Source organism: Schistocerca nitens, chromosome 8, assembly GCF_023898315.1.
Source record: "Schistocerca nitens isolate TAMUIC-IGC-003100 chromosome 8, iqSchNite1.1, whole genome shotgun sequence".
Lineage (NCBI taxonomy): Eukaryota > Metazoa > Arthropoda > Insecta > Orthoptera > Acrididae > Schistocerca > Schistocerca nitens.
Window position 1 is genome coordinate 418,704,493 of NC_064621.1, and position 22,812 is coordinate 418,727,304.

General features: G+C 37.1%; 2 protein-coding genes across 3 annotated transcripts in view; one reads left to right on the forward strand and one right to left on the reverse strand.

Annotated features, from left to right (window-relative positions):
- The window catches only part of LOC126199309 (uncharacterized), a 189,251-nt gene extending 179,899 nt beyond the window's left edge, over nt 1-9,352 (forward strand). Inside the window, exons 5-6 of the mRNA XM_049936143.1 lie at nt 1,957-2,079; nt 8,674-9,352. Coding sequence (XP_049792100.1) covers nt 1,957-2,079; nt 8,674-8,750 — 200 coding nt within the window. The 3' untranslated portion in view covers nt 8,751-9,352. The remainder of the gene's footprint in view (nt 1-1,956; nt 2,080-8,673) is intronic.
- Nucleotides 1-22,812, reverse strand: part of LOC126199308 (elongation factor-like GTPase 1) — a 630,571-nt gene that overhangs the window by 435,080 nt on the left and 172,679 nt on the right. For both annotated transcript variants that reach the window (XM_049936141.1, XM_049936142.1), the window contains 2 exons: nt 14,121-14,389; nt 10,446-10,594 (listed from right to left, as the gene is read on the reverse strand). In XM_049936141.1, coding sequence (XP_049792098.1) covers nt 10,446-10,594; nt 14,121-14,389 — 418 coding nt within the window. The remainder of the gene's footprint in view (nt 1-10,445; nt 10,595-14,120; nt 14,390-22,812) is intronic.

Below are 22,812 nucleotides of genomic sequence, written 5' to 3' on the forward strand. Positions count from 1 at the left end.
ATTTTCATTCTCCCCTCAAACTAATGCTTTGCTGTAGGCTTTGTTATTTATCTTGATTTGATAATTTGAACAATAATATAAACAAACAAACTATAAAACATCAAAGCTTCTAATGTCCTATTGATTCAAATTAGTTTCCTATTTCACATACTCTGGTATGTCCTATTATTTATTTTTTTAATTAAATAACTAAAAATAATAAATAATGGGACATACCAGATTACCTGAAAACAAGCAACATGAAAATGGATGGATGATTAGAGTGTAACATCAAGTCAAGGACAATGTCATTAGAGACGAACCACAAACTCGGAATGCAGAAGGAAATCATCCACGTCTTTTTCAAAGGAACAATCCATTTGTCTTAAGCAGTTTAGGAAAAATATAGAAGACATAAATTTAGATGGACAGACATGGATTTGAACCAATGTTTTCCTAAATGCTGTCCAATGTAGCAAGACAAATTTTATCTAAAGAATGATAATTAAAAAATCATTGTTATGTGGCTGAATACATTATATTATCCAACTGAAGATTACTGACTGTTCACTCTAAGCTCCATCAAATGGTGACCTCTTGCTAGAATTAAGGACTTATCTTCTTTCATATTATAAATGAATATTGTATTTTGGTTGAATAGTCATTGATATATGAGGTAACATCTCTTCACAGTTAACAGTTCCTGTGTTTATAAAAAATACATACACATTTACAGTAAGAAGCTAAAAAGCACGAAATGATACAATTTTGAGTCACTGAAACTTCACGTACAAAATTCCTGTGTGTCCACATGAATAAAAATTAAGTGATGGCACCAGCATGTGGACAATTTAATGAAGCCACAAGGTTTCTTCTGCATTTACACTCTCACTGATTTTATTAACATGTCGGATTTCCAGTATACTCAGCACACTTTCACTCTATACTGTTGTATGTCATAACTTCCTGAGGAAAATGTAGCTATGGTTAAATGAGGATCTGCTGTATAGAAGCACGTAGTAAGAATAGTGTATCAGTTCAATAACTGAGCATCTTGCAGAAGTCTCTTCAAGGCTGTTGGGATTTTCATACTCATCAGAATTAAAGGAAATACCTTATCAGTCACTCCTCCTATATTTAGTATAATATTTAACACAAGAATGTAAATTCTGGTTAACACAAATTTTCACATTTAACACATTTTAGCTTTTGAAACAGCATCCTCTGAAATCAGAAAAGTTACAGAAATACTTATGAAGTGGTAGACAAAAAGAACAACCGTGTTGTTTAAAAGGAAAAACAGTGAAATTTTTTTAAAAAAGAAGTTGCTTTCCTGCTAATATACAAAAATCCTGATTGATAATGATTTAAAAAATATAATCTAAAAATATTAGCCCTAATTACCTGGTAGATTAGCATTAGGAATGGTTTGTTAGACTACAAAAAAGAAGTCACCTGTGAATGACTGTTTCTGGCTGTTCATATATAACTTGATTTGTTCCACATCCCTTAAAGCTCTCATTCATGATGAGTTTTACAGAATAAATGTGTGAATGAAATGAACAAATAAAAAAAATGTAGCATTTAAGATGGTTACAGTTGTAATAACGATGATTGCATTCACATTGCAGGATATTCATTATGGGCCTGTTACTGATTTCATGTGACACAATATTAGACAGCAGCACTGGATCTTAACACAAACGTTCAACAAACAGCCCAGCTTTTTCTTATGTGTGATTATTCCCAACACACAGGCTGCCATTTTCTGTCACCAGACAATGGAAAACTGTTTTACAACTTGTTGAAATATTGAAAAATTTGTTAATTATACCAAAAAAATAAAAGAAGATGTTGATTTAAGATAATTCTTCATTAGTGTGACCAATTTTTATTCATTCATGTACAAAAAATTTGAAGTCAAGGGTTGTATATAAAGAAATGAGGCTAAATCAATCTGCAATTTTCAAATTTCAGAGGGTCCTGTACCACATGAACAGCCCACATATGCCAGTGTCCCTGGAATAAGAGTATATGGGATGACTTGTGCACAGGAAGTCGGGCGCCGTGGTAGACCAATGCGTTTTAGAAGATCTACAGGTAAGTTCAAATAGTCACACCAGTTGTTAATCAAATTCTTATAATTTAATTATGATGTTAACACAGCTTAATGTGAATGCAGACTTATTCAGCATTTATTACTGATGAACATCTTTCACATCTCACCAGAAGACATTGAGTATGACATTCATCAAAATGTTGCGGTATTTTAATGTTGCCAACCAGCTGCAAGTTTTCATCAACATAAACAACATTTTTAATCCGATACACTACTTCCAGAATAACTTAATTTGGAATATATGTGGACACCAAAATTTAATGCAAACGTATAAACACCAGGTTGTATTTCATGTGGTTTTCAGGTTATACAGAAACTTCAGTTCAAATGGTGATGTTTCTGGCAATTCTGCTTGCATTTAGTAACAACAAAGACAATAAATAAATAAAGTAAGAGTGACTGCAGACAGCTGAAAATGAAAAGTTCAAGAAAAGTAGCAAAAATAATAACAATGAACCCAAGATGGACAGACCACACACTGAGATTAACTTTTTATCAACACACTCGATGAAGCAACTGTTGCAATTTTATCTAAGGAACTGAAATTCAAATGTGATACCTAAATGCCTTGCAAAGATGGGGAGGCTTATGTGCCTCAACGATACAGATAGCCATACCATCAGTGCAGCCACTATAGAGGGGTATCTGTGGAGAAGCCAGATTAATCTATGGTTCCTGAAAAGGAGCAGCAGACTTTTCAGCAGTGACTGAGGCAACAGTCTGGATGACTGCCTGATCTGGCCTTGTAACATCAGTCAACATGATCTTGCTGTGACGTGTAATGCAGTAGTAGGTCTACTAATGAATAAGAAAATAAGAATGTATGTAAGCTGCTATGAATAGCATGCTGAAACATTACTGGAGCAAAGATAGACATGAAGCCAATACCCAAAACAGTAGTACAAGTTTATATGCCAACTAGTGCCACAAATGACAGAGAGACTATTCAGATAGCTAAGGAAGATGAAAAGTTAATTGTGATGGGTGACTGAAGTTCATTAATAGGGAAAGAAAAAAGAAGAAAACATGGTAGGAGAAGGTGGACTGAGGGAAAAGCATGCAAGAAGAAGCCACCTGGTACAATTTTGTGAAGAGCATAATTTAATCATCACTAACACTTGGTTTAAGAGCCATGAGGAAGATTGTGTACGTGGAAGAGACTTGGGGAAACTAAAAGGTTTGAGATTGATTGTATAATGGCAAAGCAGAGATTTCAAAACCAGATTTTAAACTGTAAGACATTTCCAGGGCCCATATGAAGACTCTGACCATAATTTAATGATTATGATTTGCAGACTGACACTGAAGAAATTTCATAAAGGTAGGAAATTGAGGTATGACCTGTATAAATTGAAGGGACCACATGTTTCAGAGGGAGCATCAGTCAATGTTGGACCAATACAAGGGAAGTGAATACAACAGAAGACAAATGGGTAGCTTTGAGAGATGAAAGAGAGAAGGCAGCAACAGATCATATAGGTAAAGAGACAAAGTCTGGTAGAGATCCTTAGATAACAAAGGAGATGTCAAATTTATTTGTCAAAAGCAAATATAGAAATATAGAAAATGATGCAGGCAAAAGGGACACAAAAATAAGACTGACAGCAAGTGCAAAATGGCCAAACAGGAATTTCTAGAGGACAAATGCAAGGCTGTAAGAGCAAACATAACTAGAGAAAGGATAGATGCCATCTACAGAAAGATTAAAGAGTTCTTTGGAGAAAAGAGAAGCAATTGCATGAATATCACATGCTGAGATGGCAAGCCAGTACCAAGCAAAGAAGTGCAAGCAATAAAGGTGGGAGGAGTACATGGAGGGTCTATAAATGGGAAACAAAATTGAGGACAATGTTATACAAAAAGACCAGAAAGTAGGAGAAGATGAGATAGGAGATATGATACTGCAAGAAGAATTTGACAAAGCACTGAAAGACCTAAGAGAAAACATACTCCTTGAGACAGACGGCATTCCCTCAGAATTACTGAGAGCCAGCAATGATGACATTACTCCACCTGCGGTGGAAGACTGTAAAAATTTCAATTACAAGGAAGGCTGGCACTGACAAGTATGAATACTACCAAACCATTGGTTTAATAAATCATGGTCGCAAAATACTGGCTTAAATTATTTACAGAAGAATGAAATAACAGATAGAAGCCAATCTTAGGAATGGTCAGTTTGTGTTCAAAAGAAATTTCAGAATACCTGACACAATACTGATCCTACAATTTATCCTAGAAGACAGACTGAAGAAAACTAAACTTATGTTTATAGCACTTGTAGATTTAGGGAAAGTTTTTGTCAATGTTGATTAGGTTACACACTTCAAAATCCTGAAGATAGCAGAGATAAAATATAGGGAATGAAAGGTTATCTACAACTTGTACAGCAATCAGATGGCAGTTTAAGGGCATGAAAAGTAAGCAGTGGTCGTGAAGGGAGTGGGACAGGGTTGCGGCCTACCCCCAATGTTATTCAGTCTGCACAATGAGCAAGCAATACATGAAACCAAAGAAAAATTTGGAGAAGGAATTAAAGTTCAGAGAGAAGAAACACAAACTTCGAGATTTGCGAATGAAATTGTAATTCTGTCAGACGCAACACAGGACTTGGAAGAGCAGGTGAACAGAATGGACAGCATCTTGAAAGGAGGATATAAGATGACCATCAACAAAAGCAAAAAAAGGATAATGGAATATAGCCAAATTTAATTAGGCAATGTTAAAGGAATTAGGAAATAAGAAATTAAAAGTAGTAGTTTTGCTATTTGAGCAGTAAAATAACTGACAGTGGCAGAAGTAGAGAGAATGTAAAATGCAGACTGGCAACAGCAAGAAAAGCACAGCCGAAAAAGAGGAATTTAATAACAACTAATATCAATCTAAGGGTTAGGAAGTCTTTGCAGAAGATGTTTATCTGGAGCACAGCCTTGTACAGAAGTGAAATGTGGATGATAAGCAGTTCAGACAAGAAGAGAGTAGAAACGTTTGAAATTCAGTACTATAAACTGCTCAAGAGTAGATGGGTAGATCACATAACTAAGTAGCACATACTGAATCAAACTACGAAGAAAAGAAAGTTATTGGACACAGGAATAGGTTGATAGGATAATGAGACATCAACGAATTGTCAATCTTGAATTGGAAGGAAATTTGTATGTGTGTGGAGGAAGGGTGGGAGGAGGGGGTAAAAACTATAAAGGGAGACTAACACTTGAATATAGTAAGTGGGCTCAAATGGATATATGTTGTGATAGTTATGCAGAGACGAAGAAGCTTGCTCAGGATGGGGTGTGGGGAGATTCATCAAACCACTCTTCAGACTGAACACCACAGGAACAGCAGCATCTAAGTGTCTCTCAAAAGAAGCAATCATAGAATCAATGTAAACAGGGCTATGTCATCTGCCACAAGTTCGGGCAGAGAAAGTCAGTACAGAATTTGTGATAATTTTGGTGTGTGTAAAACTGCTGGAAGAAAATATTTGCAAGGATTATCTTTGAACTACTGCAGAACTGAGAAAACAACTGCAAGATATTTGCCATACAAGAATCAAGGGCAAAATCATAGTCCTACTTGTTTCAGCCAATGATTGGAGAAAACGAGAACTATTCAGTGATCCCACATATAATAAACTTGATCATGACTCCATTACCATTTAGAAGGACACAAGTGCATTACGATTACAGAACAGTTTCTTACATGGTCAGAAGCAATTCTTGCTTTACAAAATATATCTGCTTATCAGGTGCATTAGAAGAACTAGTTTTCAATCTACATCAGAGCACACAAATTGCTCACTGCCTTGCTATGAGCAAACTTCCATTTGGCATCAACTGGAGGAATAATTCCACTATTTCCCTCAACATCTTAGACAGCAGCACACAAACTCCACCTTACAATGGAACTACAATAGGACACAGTGTTGCTTTTTTCTCCGTGTGAAGATATGTAATAATACAGAAATCATCCAAAACAAACAATGTCCACAGAAAGAATAGAGATGGAACAATGATGTAGCATGTTTTTACCAGCATGTACTCTGAGAAAAAGTATCTGTGAAATAGCCGGCATGTCACTCTAACACGGCAGTAAAAACATCACAGATCTGTTGGGCTCCTTAAAAGGAGGGTGCATGGCTGAGGATATCCTGAACCACTTCTAGTCATTCCCTTTCCTGTTCCACTCACAAATGTGAGGGATACAGGACTATCCATATGCCCCTGTAGGAGCCTTATTTTTTCTTACCTTGTCTTCATGGCCCTTATACAGAATGTACCTTGGTGGCAGGTAAATCGTTGTGCACTTTATCACAAATCTCGGTTCTCCAAACTTTCTCAGTAGTTTTTCTGAAAAACAATATTGTCTTTCCTCCATGAATTTCCATTTGATTTCACAGAACATTTCAATAATACTTGCATACTGATCGACCCTACTGGTAACTAATCTATCAGTACACCTCTGAATTACTTTGATGTTGTCCTTTAATCTGACTTGATGGGGATTCCAAACACTCAAGCAGTACTCAAGAATGGGTAATGTAAGTGTTCTATACATGGTCTCCTTTATAGATGAGCTACACTTCTCTAGAATCCTCCAATTAAACTGATGTCACCTTCCCTACTATGGGCTTCTTGTGCTCATTCCATTTCATATTGTTTTGCAGCGTTAAGCCCAAATATTTAATAGATGTGACAGTGTCAAGCAGCACACCAGTTATACTGTATCTGAATAGTGTAAATGCAGCTTAATCTACATCATTGAGATAAAATCACCACCAACATACATCTACCAGAATATAAGCATCACATACACCTCAAAAAGCATATCACATAAGCAATGGTAGAACATTGAAATAAATGCAACAGACTAATGCCATCAAAAGGAAAATAAGTGATATCCTTGAAACAACTCAACAAACAGCTAGCATGAGCCCTCAACAACAATAACCACTAATGGGTGCATACATTGTAACTGAGAAAACAAGACCAACTGATATATCTCAGCAACCACTTGGGATTGCTGGAGTCAAGGTAAGAAGTGGTTTCCACATGATTAACTTAAATTGCCAATAAATTACTGAATTAAATCCCCCCCCCCCTCACACACACACACCCACAAAAACATCTGTGGCAATCATTCATTTCTTTCTCTCTCTCTCTCTCTCTCTCTCTCTCTCTCTCTCTCTCTCTCTCTCCTTACCAGTTACGCAAACAAGTGTAAAATATATGAATTTTGTAATTATTTCTATTATGAATGTCAGCTGTTCTGCTTCACTTGAACCATGAACTTATTGTCTTCTCACTAAGTGACAGTTTGTATTCAACTATGGAAAGAACACAATTGTTGTAAGCTATAACTGCTACACAACTGGCATCAGCCAATTAGCCAGCATTCAATTAACCGATCACATTTTTGACATATATGTAGCTGGGTTATATAGGTGTTCTGACAAAATATTAAAGAGGTCCATCTGGTCAACATCTTCAGGTTTGCTAAACATCAGCAGAAGTGATTCCTGCTGTATTTGTGCCTGTTCATTCGTCAGTGCTACCTGTGAGATAGTTCTGAAGAGATAATTCTATATCAGTATCTTTGTGTCTCATTTTTTATCACTAAACTTTAAAGAATGCTGAGGGTGCCCAATGAACAACTTAATAGTACTGAATTAAATAACTATTATTTTGGTTGGTGCCAATTCACTACAATCATATCTATTTTTATAAAAAAGGTTTTCATTATGATGTAGTAATTTATTTAGAAGCTATTGTGTTTTGAAAGAGGTAAGGAAGGGGGCTTAGGATGTAATGTCCCATCAGTGTTCAGATCTTTAGAGATAAAGTAAAAGCCGAGTCAAACAGATTTTGATTTCGAGTAAACACCTAACATTTTTCTGGCAGGAGATAACACAGTCTATGTCCAAAAGCAGAGTTAGTCCTACAGATGTTTCAAAGTTAGGTCTCCAGCTAACCATGCTGATGCTCTCACCAAGAAGCTATAACTTTCCTCACTGATTTAAATCAGAGCCCACTTGCAGCCACTGTCTGCAATTTCTTTGTGTCTTAATCTGTATATGTATTCTCAAAATTGAAACTCATTACAGTTCTTGCCATAACCAACATAATTGATAGATGTCACCTGAGCAGTTTCGCCCTTTTCCTCCTGATACTTTGTTCACCTTTTTTTTCTTTCCACTCGTAAAGGGTTTATTGGTAATTTGAGAATGACTTACTTTGCCCATTCCACCTTCCATAAGAATTACAAGCCAGTATCTGACAAGAATGAAATAAAGTGAGTGCTGATGACCTAATAATTGTTTCTTGCCTGAAATTTTAATCACTGCCATCAACATTTCACCTTCCTAGAAGCTTAAATACAGAGTAAGGGCATTTTTCATTACTGTTAATCCCAAGTATTTCACAAGAGCAGGTGCTGTAAATGTTTAGAACTTATGGTGATTATCACATAAATTAATGTACGCATGTCAACATTTTGTGGAATTAGCAAAATAAAATATTATTGTTTCATGACGGTTCCTCGTATACAGATGTTAACAAGCAGTAATGGTATTTCAGGATTTGTACGGCACATCACACCTTTCCCTTGGCATGAAGTCGAAAGATTAATGGAAAGGATGACATGGAAAAACTGAGATACTTCTTTGAGCAGTTTTTATGCTGTGCTGAACTCAACACCTGCCCTGTTGGTTACAATGTAATAACCATACAGGACACCACAATCACCTTCGCAATCAACATGCTGCGTAATACGTGCAGGAAAGTGATGGACTCCTAAATATTCAATTGGAGCTAGTGTTAATGTCCAGAAGATAATTATAGTAACACCATTTCTTATGGATGTTCTGTCAATATGAAAATTTCCATAAGGTTCCTCATTCACAATGTAAGATATTTAGAGATTAACCAAATAGTCCAGCAGAGAAGTATAGTGAAACTGATGTAATGGTACATCAGTACACAAATGTCAGTGGAAATTCCTAGGAGTTTTACAGTGATTAATAGTTATAACCAGTACTGATCACCTTATTTCTATCAGAATAATTAGTACAGAATTTTCTAAATATGTGTTATTATCACAACAAACGAGTGTAGAGACTTTTACATCTTTGATGAACTGAAATATTAAACTTATACTTGCTAGATATTACAATGAATAAACTAAAGCCTGTTTTGCTTGTTAGTAACTATATTATTGGTCACACACATATCATGTAATATACCTGATATATGCATAACCAATGTTGTGGTAAATTTGTAAGAAAAACTGTAATACTGATAACTGGTTTGTTGCTAAATCAGTTTTTTTATATTGCCATTTTTTTGTATATACACCTTATATTAGATTATTCATTACACCTTGATAGTTTGGAATTATTATAAAGTACTGTCCCATAATGTGTGTGTGTGTGTGTGTGTGTGTGTGTGTGTAAGAGAGAGAAAGACAGATAGATAGATAGAGAGAGAGAGAGAGAGAGATGATATATTATGTTGTTGCAGTATTTATATTTATTTATGTTTAATTAATTTCTATTAATTTGCAACTCATTCTTGTTCCCTGTTCCCACAAGGCTTTTACCCACTACCTGTGGTGACAGGTAAGATCTGGTGACAATAACTCAGGTGTTACATTGTCATTTGGTCAGTGATGAATATTTCCTAAGTGTTCACCATTTCTCAATTCTTTAACTGTTCCAGGCTTTCAACTGGCACTGTTTAGGAGTAGTTAGTTAAAATGTTTACATACTTTACTGCAGTCTGTAACAATGATACAGTTTCATAGAAAAGTACATAAATGCAGACTTGACTGAAATGCCATCTGTTGGATTTACAACAAACTAATGTTTGATGTGGGTCCACTGAAATTGCTGATACTGAACTGATAACAAAGTCATGTAATGTAAACTGAATCACCAACTGGTGGGTATTAAGTGAATGGTGAGAGTGTACCAGTAGTGGTGTAATGGACCTCATATTTCATCACAGCTACATGATGTACAAGTGTATACCTCAAAACTTTTACAATGGCTGACTGCCATGGGCACTTTGACACTGAAGTGCTGTAGCAGTCAACTGCACTTAGGGAAAGCACACTCTGACTGCTACAGCAGTCAAAGAGTTAACACTAAATTATAATTCAGCTGTAGTAACTAGTCAGACAGTAAAAAGAATAGCAAATTAAGCAAATAACAAATTTTGCAAGCTCCAAATGTGAACAAGTCATCAATACTTTGAGATGAACAGAAAACTTATTAAATATCAGCTTTACACCAAAAATTCATATTAAAGATTAGTTGGGCAACAGTATATAGAAAACTTATTCTACTCACCCAGCACTTCTGCATTTGCTTGTATGGAACATTTGTACATAGCAGCCATTAGCCTCTGAGGTTGGGCTTGAAATGCCTTTCTGCAGCCTTCCTTCACTGCTGACATTAACTGACCAGAAAATGGACCAAAGGGTTGTGTTACATCTGAGCTATTAAGAAAAAATTGCAATAAGTATAACTGCACAAACATCTGTTTTGTAATTGATTTATATTCTATAAAACTGGTATGTAATGCAGCTGCTACATCAGTAAAACAGTTGTGCTTTCTCCACTTCTTACAGATTATATATTTCATGGAAAGCAGTGTTATAGCATGTTTTATGATCCAATTTTAGTACTCTATTACTCGTTCCAGTTGTATTCACAGACAACAGAGACCTGTCATGTCACTAAGTTTTTACTGCATAAAAGTGAGAGATTTCTTTGTCTGAGGGCACTAGATTTGTTTAAAGAATAATATTCTTCAAAATATAACTTACATCAAATGTATATGATGACGTTTATACTCATCAAATAGCTGCTTAGATAAACATTCACAGGTGATTACAAAAATAAATGCTTTCAGAAAACAGAAGCCACTGTGAGACCAAAATATGCTGACTTCTACTCCCTGTCTGTGACCTGTCAGCTGCCCCTTTCATCACTACTGCCTTCTCAAGCTTTTAAGTATCATCTACTCATAGCATTTCACAGTTAATTTCTCTTGTTCTATCAACAGGATATTGTTATCAAGAGAAACAAAACTGGCCTTCTATGGATTGGAGTGTAAAATGTCAGATTCCTTAATTGGGCAGGTAGGTTAGAAAATTTAAAAAGAGAAATGGATAGGTTGAAGTTTGATACAGTGGGAGTTAGTGAAGTTTGGTGACAGAAGAACAGGACTTCTGGTCAGGTGAATAAAGGGTTATAAATATAAAATCAAATAGGGGTAATAAAGGAATAGGTTTAATAATGAATTAAAAATAGGAATATGGATATGCTACAAATAACAGCATAGTTAATGCATTATTATAGCCCAGATAGACACAAAGCCTACACCTACCACAATAGTATAAGTTTATATGCCAACTAGCTCTGTAGATGATGAAGAGATTGAAGAAATGTACAATGAAATAAAATAAATTATTCAGATAGTTAAGAGAGATGAAGATTTAATAGTCAAGGGGGACTGTAATTTGATAGTAGGAAAAGGAAGAGAAGGAAAAATGGTAGGTGAATATGGACTGGGGAAAAGGAATGAAAGAGGAAGCCAACTGGTAGAATTTTGCACAGAGAATAATTTAACCATAGCTAACGTGAATCATCAAAGAAGGCTGTACATGTGGAAGAGACCTAGAGACACTGGAAGGTCCCAGATTGATTACATGATAGTAAGACAGAGATTTTTAAATCAAATTTTAAGTTGTAAGACATTTCCAGGGGCAGATGTGGACTCTGGCCACAATTTACTGGTTAGGAACTGTAGATCAAAACTGAAGAAACAGCAGAAAGGTAGGAACTGAAGGAGATGGGACCTGGATAAATTAAAAGAACCAGAGATTGTAGAGAGTTTCAGATAAAGCATTAAGGAATGATTGACAAGAACAGGGGAAAGGAATACAACAGAAGAAGAATGGATAGCTTTGAGAGACGAAATAGTGAAGGCAGCAGAGGATCAATAGGTAAAAAGATAAGGGCCAGTAGAAATCCTTAGGTAACACAAGAGATATTGAATCTAACTGATGAAAGCAGAAAATATAAAAATCCAGTAAATGAAGTAGGCATCCAAAAAACATCTAAAAATGAGATTGACAGGAAGTGTAAAATAGCTAAGTGTGAATGGCTAAAGGATAAATGTCAGGATTTAGAAGCATATATCACTACGGGAAAGATAGGTGCCACCTACAGGAAAATTAGACACCTTTGGAGAAAAGAGAACCACCTGTATGAATATCAAGAGCTCAGATGGCAAACCAGTCCTAAGCAAAGAAGGGTAAGCAGAAGGGTGGAAGGAGTATATAGAGGGTCTGTACAAGGGAGATGTACTTGAGGCCAATATTATGGAAGAGGACCTAGATGAAGATCAGATGGGAGATATGATACAGTGTGAAGGATTTGACAGAGTGCTGGCAGACCTAAGTCCAATAGGGCCCCAGGAGTGGACATTCTGTGAGAACTAATAATAGCCTTGGGAGAGCCAGCCACGACAAAACTCTTCCATCTGATTAGCGAGATGTATGATACAGGTGCAATACCCTCTGACTTTAAGAAGAATATAATAATACCAATTCCAAAGAAAGCAGTCTCTGACAGATGTGAAAATTTCCAAACTGTCAGTTTAATAAGTCACAGTTACATGAATTCTCTACAAAAGAATGGAAAAACTTGTAGAAGCTGACCTCGGGAAATATCGCATTGAATTCTGGAGAAACATAGGAACATGCGAGGCAATACAGACCCTACAAATTTTCACAGAAGATAGGTTACAGAAAGCCAACCTACGTTTATAACATTTGTAGACTTGGAGAAAGCTTTTGACAATGTTGACTGGAATACTCTCTTCCAAATTGTAAAGGTGGTTGGGATAAAATAAAGGGAGCAAAAGACTATTTACAATTTGTACAGAAACCTGGTGGCAGTTATAAGAGTCAAAGGGCACAACGGGGAAGCAGTGGTTGAGAAGGGAGTGAGACAGGGTTGTAGCCTACCTCATGTTACTCAATCTGTATATTGAGCAAGCGGTAGTTTTGCTTTATGCGCAGCAAAATAACTGATGATGGTTGAAACAGAGAAGACATAGAATGTAATCTGGCAATGGCAAGAAAGGCATTCCTGAAAAAGAGAAATTTGTTAACATCAAGTGTCAGGAAGTCTTTCCTGAAAGTATTTCTATGGAGTGTAGTTGTGTATGGAAGTGAAACAAGAAGAGAATAGAAGCTTTTGAAATTAGGAACTATAGAAGAATGCTGAAGATTAGCTGGATAGATGAAGTAACGAATGAGGAGGTAATTAATAGAATCGGGGAGAAAAGAAATTTGTGGCACAACCTGACTGGAAGAAGTGATCAGTTTGTAGGACAGTTCTGACTCATCAAAGGATTACCAATTTAGTATTGGAGGGAAGCAAGGGGAGTAAAAATCATAGAGGGAGACCAAGACATGAATATAGTATATAGTAAGCAGATTCAGAAGCTGGTCGGTTGTAGCAGATACTCGGAATGAAGAGGCTTGCACAGGATAGAGTGCGCACACTCCGCTGCAGAGTGAATATCTGATTCTGGAAACATCCCCCAGGCTGTGGCTAAGCCATGTCTCTGCAGTATCCTTTCTTTCAGGAGCGCTAGTTCTGCAAGGGTTGCAGGAGAGCTTCTGTAAAGTTTGGAAGGTAGGGGACAAGATACTGGCAGAAGTAAAGCTGTGAGGACCGGGTGTGAGTCGTGCTTCGGTAGCTCAGATGGTAGAGCACTTGCCCGCGAAAGGCGAAGGTCCCGAGTTCGAGTCTCGGTCGGGCACACAGTTTTAATCTGCCAGGAAGTTTCAAGGAACATTACAGTTCAATGTCCTCTCAACATCAGGGTCATAAGAGATGAAGCAATGACTTGGTTGGACAAGGAAGGATCACAATATTGTCACTTTCCTGCCTGAAGAAACCACCTCACATTTATCCAAAGTGATTTAGTAATAAGATAACACTTACCTTACTGGAGAAGCCTTTATACTCCATTCCAGAATTTCAAAGCATACCCCCATCATAGGTTCTTCACAGAGAGGACCTGCTAAAGTTGCCATTTGGAATCCATTAACAAAACTGCTCTCATGTTCTGACCTGGAGTCTGACTCTGAAGATATCACCTCTGAAGGTGGTGTAGGATCCCAAATAGAAGTGTGGTTGTAGCCAGCAACACAGTTCAGAAGGACATTTGGACCACAGCGACGGGGACCAAGGCTCCACACAGAATCAATAGACTGGAAGAAGTAAATTATTCAGTAATTACACATTTACACAAAGCAGTAGCCTAATTCATTGTCTATAGTAGTAAACTACTGGGATAACATAAGTAATTTAGGAGAAAGGAGACCAATCACAGAACACCAGAAGCATTGAGTCACTAACAAGCACACAAAAATCAGAAAGAAAACTTTTTATTGTTTTCACTCAAGATGATCCTCATGTAACATTTGTTGAAAACATTTAGAAACATCCTTTATAGAAGCTAAAAACTTTCTAAACCTGAGGCACACAAATATTTCTATTTACAAACAACCAGTTTTGACCGACTTTGCTATCATCTTCAGATCTTCAAAAATTTATTTTATGAAATGGGTTCATTTTTAGATATCACCCCTGAAGGTTAGACCTCATGCCAAGTTGACATGCAGTAAAATGTAACACATTAATATAAAGGCTTGTGATAGATAAAACATTTGAAATCAAGAAGCACCTTGCGCACATGGCCATGTCCATATACGTAGCACACACAGATAACTTACATCATAAAAAACACAGTATACAATACAACATATGGTAGTGCATCTGTTAACATTAGCTTGACATGTTCTAATCATTGAAGATCTACCTTAGACTGTATATAAGGTACCTTATACACCATCTATGATGGAGCTTCAGTGATTAAAACATTTCCAGCTAATGTTAATAGATGTGCTGCTCTGTGGTTTTTAGGATGGAGCAATCATTAACGAGCGATATGTATACGGACATGGCGATGTGCAGAAGGTGCTTCTTGATTTTACAATATTTTATGGGCTATAAGAAGCACCCTTTTCCTTTGAAAAATTGCCTTCAAAATTCAGGTGCATCTTACACTCAAAATTAATATAAAAATGTCCAGCGTTTGATTCAAATTCCTGCCAGTCATAAAAATGACCATATACTCAGTGCCATGGGAAACCTCTCTCTCTATCTGGCAACATTGGATTCAACTGACAGCAGCAGTGCACTGATGCGATGAACACGAGTTGTGGGGATCCAAAAGCTTGCTAACACTGTCTCCCTCCTACCACGCCATCACAAACCAGAACACGTCATTGTAGTCCACCGTGCAAGTGAACTTGAAGTGAAAGTGATTTGTGTTATCAGTACCAGTACAATATTTTTGTTAGTAGCAAGTTTCGTAATGGAAAAAAAAAAGGTATTGATATGATGCAGGCTATAAATTGAAAGTAATAGTATATGCAGAAGAACATGGAAACAGAGCAACTGAGTGGCATTTTGGCCTTCCACGAACAGAGAAAGCCATTCACGATTGGCATGCTTCCCAAGAAGAACTGAAAACAATGAGGAAGACTAAATGTGCAGAAGACTGAGTGCAAAATGGCCAAAACTAGAAGATGACATATTGAAACGTATTCGAGGACACTGTCAAAACAGCATTGGAATCAATACAAAAATGATTCAAATACACGCTCATACGCTAGTGCTACTGTGGAACTTAACAGACTTTAATGGTGGAGTGGGTTGGTGCTACAGGTTTATGAAGTGTCACGGACTTAGCCTGTGAACCAAAACCGAAATATCTCAGAAAATGCTACAAGAGCACGAAGAGAAAATATTATCTTTGCATCATTTTATTGCTCAACATCGAATGAAAACCAGTGTGGAACTAAGCCAAATAGCAAACATGGACGAAACTCCTCTGACATCTGATGCGCCAAGTAACAGAACTGTTGCCATAAATGGTGCTAAAACTGTAACTACAAAAACAAGTGGACATGAAAAAATACATTACTCTATTGCCCTTGTATGTTGTGCTGATGGTACTACACATAGTCTAATGATCATTTTCAAGAGCAAAACAAAGTCAAAACTTTCTGAAATGCCACCAGTTGTTGTTGTTGCTGTTGTTCACATACATGATGAGGGCAGGATGGACGAGTTATGAAATTATAGATTAACAGAGTGTGGGAGAGAAGGAAAGGTTTTTTTTTTTTTTTTTTTTTTTTTTTTTTTTTTTTTAATAATGAAAATGACTTCCCTTCTTGTGCTAGATCAATTTAGCAGTTACTCAAAAAATTCAGTGAAAGAGAAATTGAAACAAGGAAACACAGAGCTTGCTGTTATTCTGGGAAGACTTACTTCACAATTGCAACCTCTTGATGTCTCAATGAATAAACCATTTAAAGAGCATATGAGAGAGGAATGTAAAAAATGGATGATGGATGAAACCCAACACGAATTTATGCTGGAGGGAGCTTTAAAACAACCTACAATCAAACAAGTGTATCAGTGGATAAAACAGTCGTGGTCTGAAATGAGAGGAGACATTATTGTTTAACCTTTCAAGAAATGCAGCATAAGTAAAGCTCTCAATGGCAATGAAGACCATATTACATGTGAAGAGGATGACAAGGCCGAAGAAGAAGAAAGTTCTGATGACGATTTTCAGCGATGTTAAATTTCAGTTCAGTTTTATAAAATAAAGTTTTTTTTTTTTTTTTTTTTTTTTTTTTTTTTTTTTTTTTTTTTAAATCTGGCTATGCAATCTAATAATAAAAATATTATTTTTTTAAAAAAAATTTTGATTACAAATCAAGGTGCATCTTATAGTTCACAGTGTCTTACAGCCTGTACAACATGGTAAATGTTTTATTTATGACAAACATTTATATTATGTGCTACATTTTATCTACACTTGACACTTTTATCTACACATGACAACATGACATGAGGTCCAACTCAAAATGACCACGTTTCATAAAATAAATTTTTGAAGACCATAAGATGACTTAAAATAAGAGAAGATGATGAGATAAAAAGAAATTATTCAGATAGTGAGGAGAGACGAAAATTTAATAGTCATGGGTGACTGGAATTCGACAGTAGGAAAAGGAAGAAAAGGAAACGTATTAGGTGAATAGGGAATGGGGGTGAGAAATGGAAGAGGAAGCCGCCTGGTAGAATTTTGCACAGAGCATAACAAAACATAGCTAACACTTGGTTCAAGAATCATAAAAGAAGGCTGTATACATGGAAGAGGCCTGGAGATACTCGAACGTTTCAGATAGATTATATAATGGTAAGACGGAGATTTAGGAACCAGGTTTTAAATTGTAAGACTTTCCAGGGGCAGATGTGGACTCTGATCACAATCTATTGGTTATGAACTATAGATTAAAACTGAGAAACTGCAAAAAGGTGGGAATTTAAGGAGATGGGATCTGGATAAACTGACAGAACCAGAGGTTGTAGAGAGTTTCAGGGAGAACATTAGGGAATGATTGACAGGAATAGGAGAAAAGAAATACAGTAGAAGAAGAATGGGTATCTTTGAGGGATGAAATAGTGAAGTCAGCAGAGGATCAAGTGGGTAAAAAGACAAGGGCTAATAGAAATCCTTGAGTAACAGAAGAAATATTGAATTTAACTGATGAAAGAAGAAAATATAAAAATGCAGTAAATGAAGCAGGCAAAAAGGAATACAAACGTCTCAAAAATGAGATCGACAGAAAGTGCAAAATGGTTAAGCAGGCATGGCTAGAGGACAAATGTAAGGGTGTAGAGGCTTATCTGACTAGGGGTAAGATACATACTGCCTACAGGAAAATTAAAGAGACCATTGGAGAAAAGAGAACCACTTGCATGAAAATCAGGAACTCAGATGGAAACTCAGTTCTAGGCAAAGAAGGGAAAGCAGAAAGGTGGAAGGAGTGTATAAAGTGTCTATACAAGGGCGATGTACTTCAGGGCAATATTATGGAAATGGAAGAGGTTGTAGATGAAGATGAAATGGGAGATATGTACTGCGTGAAGAGTTTGACAGAGCACCGAAAGATCTAAGCTGAAACAAGGCCCCGGGAGTAGACAACATTCCATTAAATCAACTGCGTTCCTTCCATACGCCGGGAATGTGTCGTCGAAAATAGGCCGATTACTGAAGAAAAATAAAATCAAGGTTATCTTCCGTCCACCAGCAAAGAACCAGGCCCTGGTTGGATCCGTTAAAGACGATTTACAACTGAAGAAAGCAGGCGTCTACAAAATTCCCTGTGAATGTGGTTCTGCATATATTGACCAGACGACAAGAACTGTCCATGAACGATGTATAGAACATGAAAGATACACCCGTCTGCGGCAACCGTCAAAATCGGCAGTAGCAGAGCACTGTATTTCATTGGGACATTCAATGGAATACAATGGAACAAAAATTTTATCCCCGGTTTCCGGTTTTTGGGATTCCGTAATCAAGGAATCAGTGGAAATACGTCTTGCCAATAATCTTATAAATCGTGACAACGGCTTTCAGCTGGATAAAAATTGGAATCCTGTTATTAAAATTATACAATCACAGCGGAATCGACAGTGTCATTCGATACTCAATGACTAGATGAACTTTTATTTTCACCACCAAGGGCAGCACGTACAACTCGGCTATGCTGCGCATGTCAACACCTGACGCATGCGCTGTAGGATGCCAGTACAGTTCACATGTGCGAGAATCGGCATAAATACCGCGACTGCACCTGGGCTCTTCAGTAGTTGTGTACTCACCTGATGATGGCCGGACGTCTCTGGGCCGAAATATCGTGGCAGAATGTCGACGGGATCCGGCTGCATACCCGGAAATTATTAGAAGAAGAAATACGCCGGGAAAATTTCAGAAGTCACAACATTCCATTAGAACTAATAACAGCCTTGGGAGAGCCAGTCCTGACAAAACTCTACCATCTGGTGAGCAAAATGTATGAGACAGGTGAAATACTCTCAGACTTCAAGAAGAATATAATAATTCCAATCCCAAAGAAAGCAGGTGTTGGCAGATGTGAAAATTACCGAACTATCAGTTTAATAAGTCACAGCTGCAAAATACTAACGCCAATTCTTTACAGACGAATGGAAAAACTGGTAGAAGCCGACCTCGGGGAAGATCAGTTTCGATTCCGTAGAAATACTGGAACACGTGAGGCAATACTGACCCTACGACTTGTCAAAAAAATAGATTAAGGAAAGGCAAACCTACATTTCTAGCATTTGTAGACTTGGAGAAAGCTTTTGACAATGTTGATCGGTTTACTCTCTTTCAAATTCTGAAGGTGGTAGGGGTAAAATACAGGGAGCGAAAGGCTATTTGCAATTTGTACAGTAACCAGATGGCAGTTATAACAGTCGAGGGGCATGAAAGAGAAGCAGTGGTTGGGAAGGGAGTGAGACAGGGTTGTAGCCTACACCCGATGTTATTCAATCTGTATATCGAGCAAGCAATAAAGGAAACAAAAGAAAAGTTTGGAGTAGGTATTAAAATCCATGGAGAAGAAATAAAAACTTTGAGGTTCGCCGATGACATTGTAATTCTGTCAGAGACAGCAAAGGACTTGGAAGAACAGCTGAACGGAATGGACAGTGTCTTGAAAGGAGGGTATAAGATGAACATCAACAAAAGCAAAACGAGGATAATGGAATGTAGTTGAATTCAATTTGGTGATGGTGAGGGAATTAGATTAGGAAATGAGGTGCTTAAAGTAGAAAATGAGTTTTGCTATTTGGGTAGCAAAGTAACTGATGATGGTCGAAGTAGAGAGGATATAAAATGTAGACTGGCAATGGCAAGGAAAGCGTTTTTGAAGAAGAGAAATTTGTTAACATTGAGTATAGATTTAGGTGTCAGGAAGTCCTTTCTGAAAGTATTTGTATGGAGTGTGGCCATGTATGGAAGTGAAACATAGACGATAAATAGTTTAGACAAGAAGAGAACAGAAACTTTCGAGATGCGGTGCTACAGAAGATTGCTGAAGATTAGATGGGTAGATCACATAACTAATGAGGAGGTATTGAATAGAATTAGGGAGAAGAGAAATTTGTGGAACACCTTAACTAGAAGAAGGGATCAGTTGGTAGGACATGTTCTGAGGCATCAAGGGATCACCAATTTAGCATTGGAGGGCAGCATGGAGGGTAAAAATCGTAGAGGGAGACCAAGAGATGAATACACTAAGCAGATTCAGAAGGATGTAGGTTGCAGTAGATAATGGGAGACGAAGAAGCTTGCACAGGATAGAGTAGCATGGAGAGCTGCATCAGACCAGTCTCTGGACTGAAGACCACAACACAAGATGACAGTGAAGTTTGCCAAGAAAATGTTATGTGATCTTGGCTTTAGAATATTTTACCTTCTATAAAGGGTGTTTCTGAACATTTTCAACAAATCTTTGGGTCAAAGCAAGACAAAATTTTTCTGTAAGTGTTGCTCTACAACACAGTGTTGCTGAGTTGCATGCTGCAGCGTTGCAAGATGTACATTGCCCATGTCACAGGAGAGACTCAAAATGTCTGCTACAAGCACCATTGCATGCAAAGCAATTTAATTATAGCAAGGGTCTGACAAATACTTGCAAAAGGTTTAGGGTTACGGTGACCTGTTTCTTGACATGATTAATGGGCATATCACACGCAACTCGATGCCTTAACCAAAATTTTGGGAAGGTTTTATTGACAAACAGGTATATGGCCAAACTGAAGTATGATGGAACCCATCCATGCACGAACCACGTGGTGTGGAAAATTCCTAAGGCCACATTTTCTAACAATACAGGCAGCTTGTTTCGCAAGAAGGTCAACTGTAGTCATTTATCATCAGGGTAGCTCATATAGGCTGATCAAGTGGAAATAATTGATACTGTATCACACATTAAGTCCAAATTTATGTTGATTAGCAACAAGTGTTTATGTAAGTTTATGAAGCTACCTAATGCAAATAAGGCCTCACAACAAAGTAAGTTGTTGTGGTAGTCATGTAGATTACAATGTTCTGTGTAAGACCTGTACCTCACCAAAACACTGAATCACACATGTTTGTGTGAACATTTTTGTACTATTGATCCAAGGAAATATTCAGATTGTTACACGATAACATTAACAATGCTGTGTACATCTTGGTCACATAATATGAACTGCACCTGTAGGAATAAGACTACTTCTATCAATAAAAAGGACACAGAAGTGTGCTTCGTATACAGATGTGTGTAGAAATGTACAAGTGTAAGCTGAGCATGCTTCTGCTTCTTCTGTTGTTAGTGTTAGTATTATTCCTATTGGAGTGATGTAGAAGCATGCTTCTATGTCCCCTATTGACAGTGTTAACTCTACTCCTATAGACATAATGCAGAACCAGGAATGAACAAACAATGGAAAGTCCAGGATGGAATAACAACAATATTATTAAAAGGGTAGATTGCTATTTACCATACCAAGCAGATATTCAATCACAGACAGGCACCATGAAAAGACTGCTATACATTTAAGATTTCAGTCAAAAGCCCTTCTTCTTAGTTAGAAAACACACACGTTCATACAAGCACAACTCTCACACACATGACCACTGCCTCTGGCCACTGAGGCTTAAACACATAGCAGCCTTTTCATCGTGCCTGTCATACCAAGCAGATATTCACTCATAGATAGGCACAATGAAAAGACTGCTATACATTTAAGCTTTCAGTCAAAAGCCCTTCTTCTGAGTTAGAAAACACACACATTCATACAAGCACAACTCTCACACACATGACCACTGCCTATGGTCACTGAGGCTTAGACGTATAGCAGTCTTTTCATCGTGCCTGTCTGCAACTCAATGTCTCCTCTATATGGTCAGTTAGAAATTTAGAGATTTACACACCATGACTGTGACATTTTACTTTCTAACAAGACAGACAAAGTTCTGATGATGACTGCTTAGCAATCAAAACCAGCCAGTTTCATCATATTTAATGTGTTCAAGACTTTAAAACATATTTGAGCAGCAAGTGTTTGTTCTATCATTGTTTCAGTTGAGTGGAGTTAATCACTTCACATTCAGATTTTATATTGCTAATAATGCAAAACCCTTCAACAATACCTGCATGTAACATATTTAAAAGCCATTACTATTGATTATAATTTGATAAGTTATACAAATTCATGGTTGTCAGTTAATGTAGAATGAAAAGCCTATGTAATTTTGCACATCAGAAGCACATGCACTGTACATCTTGCATATACCAGACACAACATAACCTCCTGGATAGCTGACATGCCGCTGGAATAAACTGTTCAATACTCTCCAGTACAAATAGCCATATACAGGAAGCCTTCCACCAGATGATGATAGTATAACTGCCAAAACACACAGTGGCCAAAAAGTAAATAAATAAAATTGGTTTATGCTCTCAGAAAACACCAGAAAATCTACAGAACTTCCATGTAGTAAGGACAAACACTGCCAAAACTATCAGGAATCTCAACAGAAAATATGAGAAGGAATACTCAACTCAAATGGAATCGGACTTACAAATGAACAATATGAAAGACTTTTATAGAACATTCAAGAGTAACATAGAGCTCCAAAACAGTGAAGTGTCATCTGAGCTATTCAGCTACAACCACAAATAACCAAATCCTG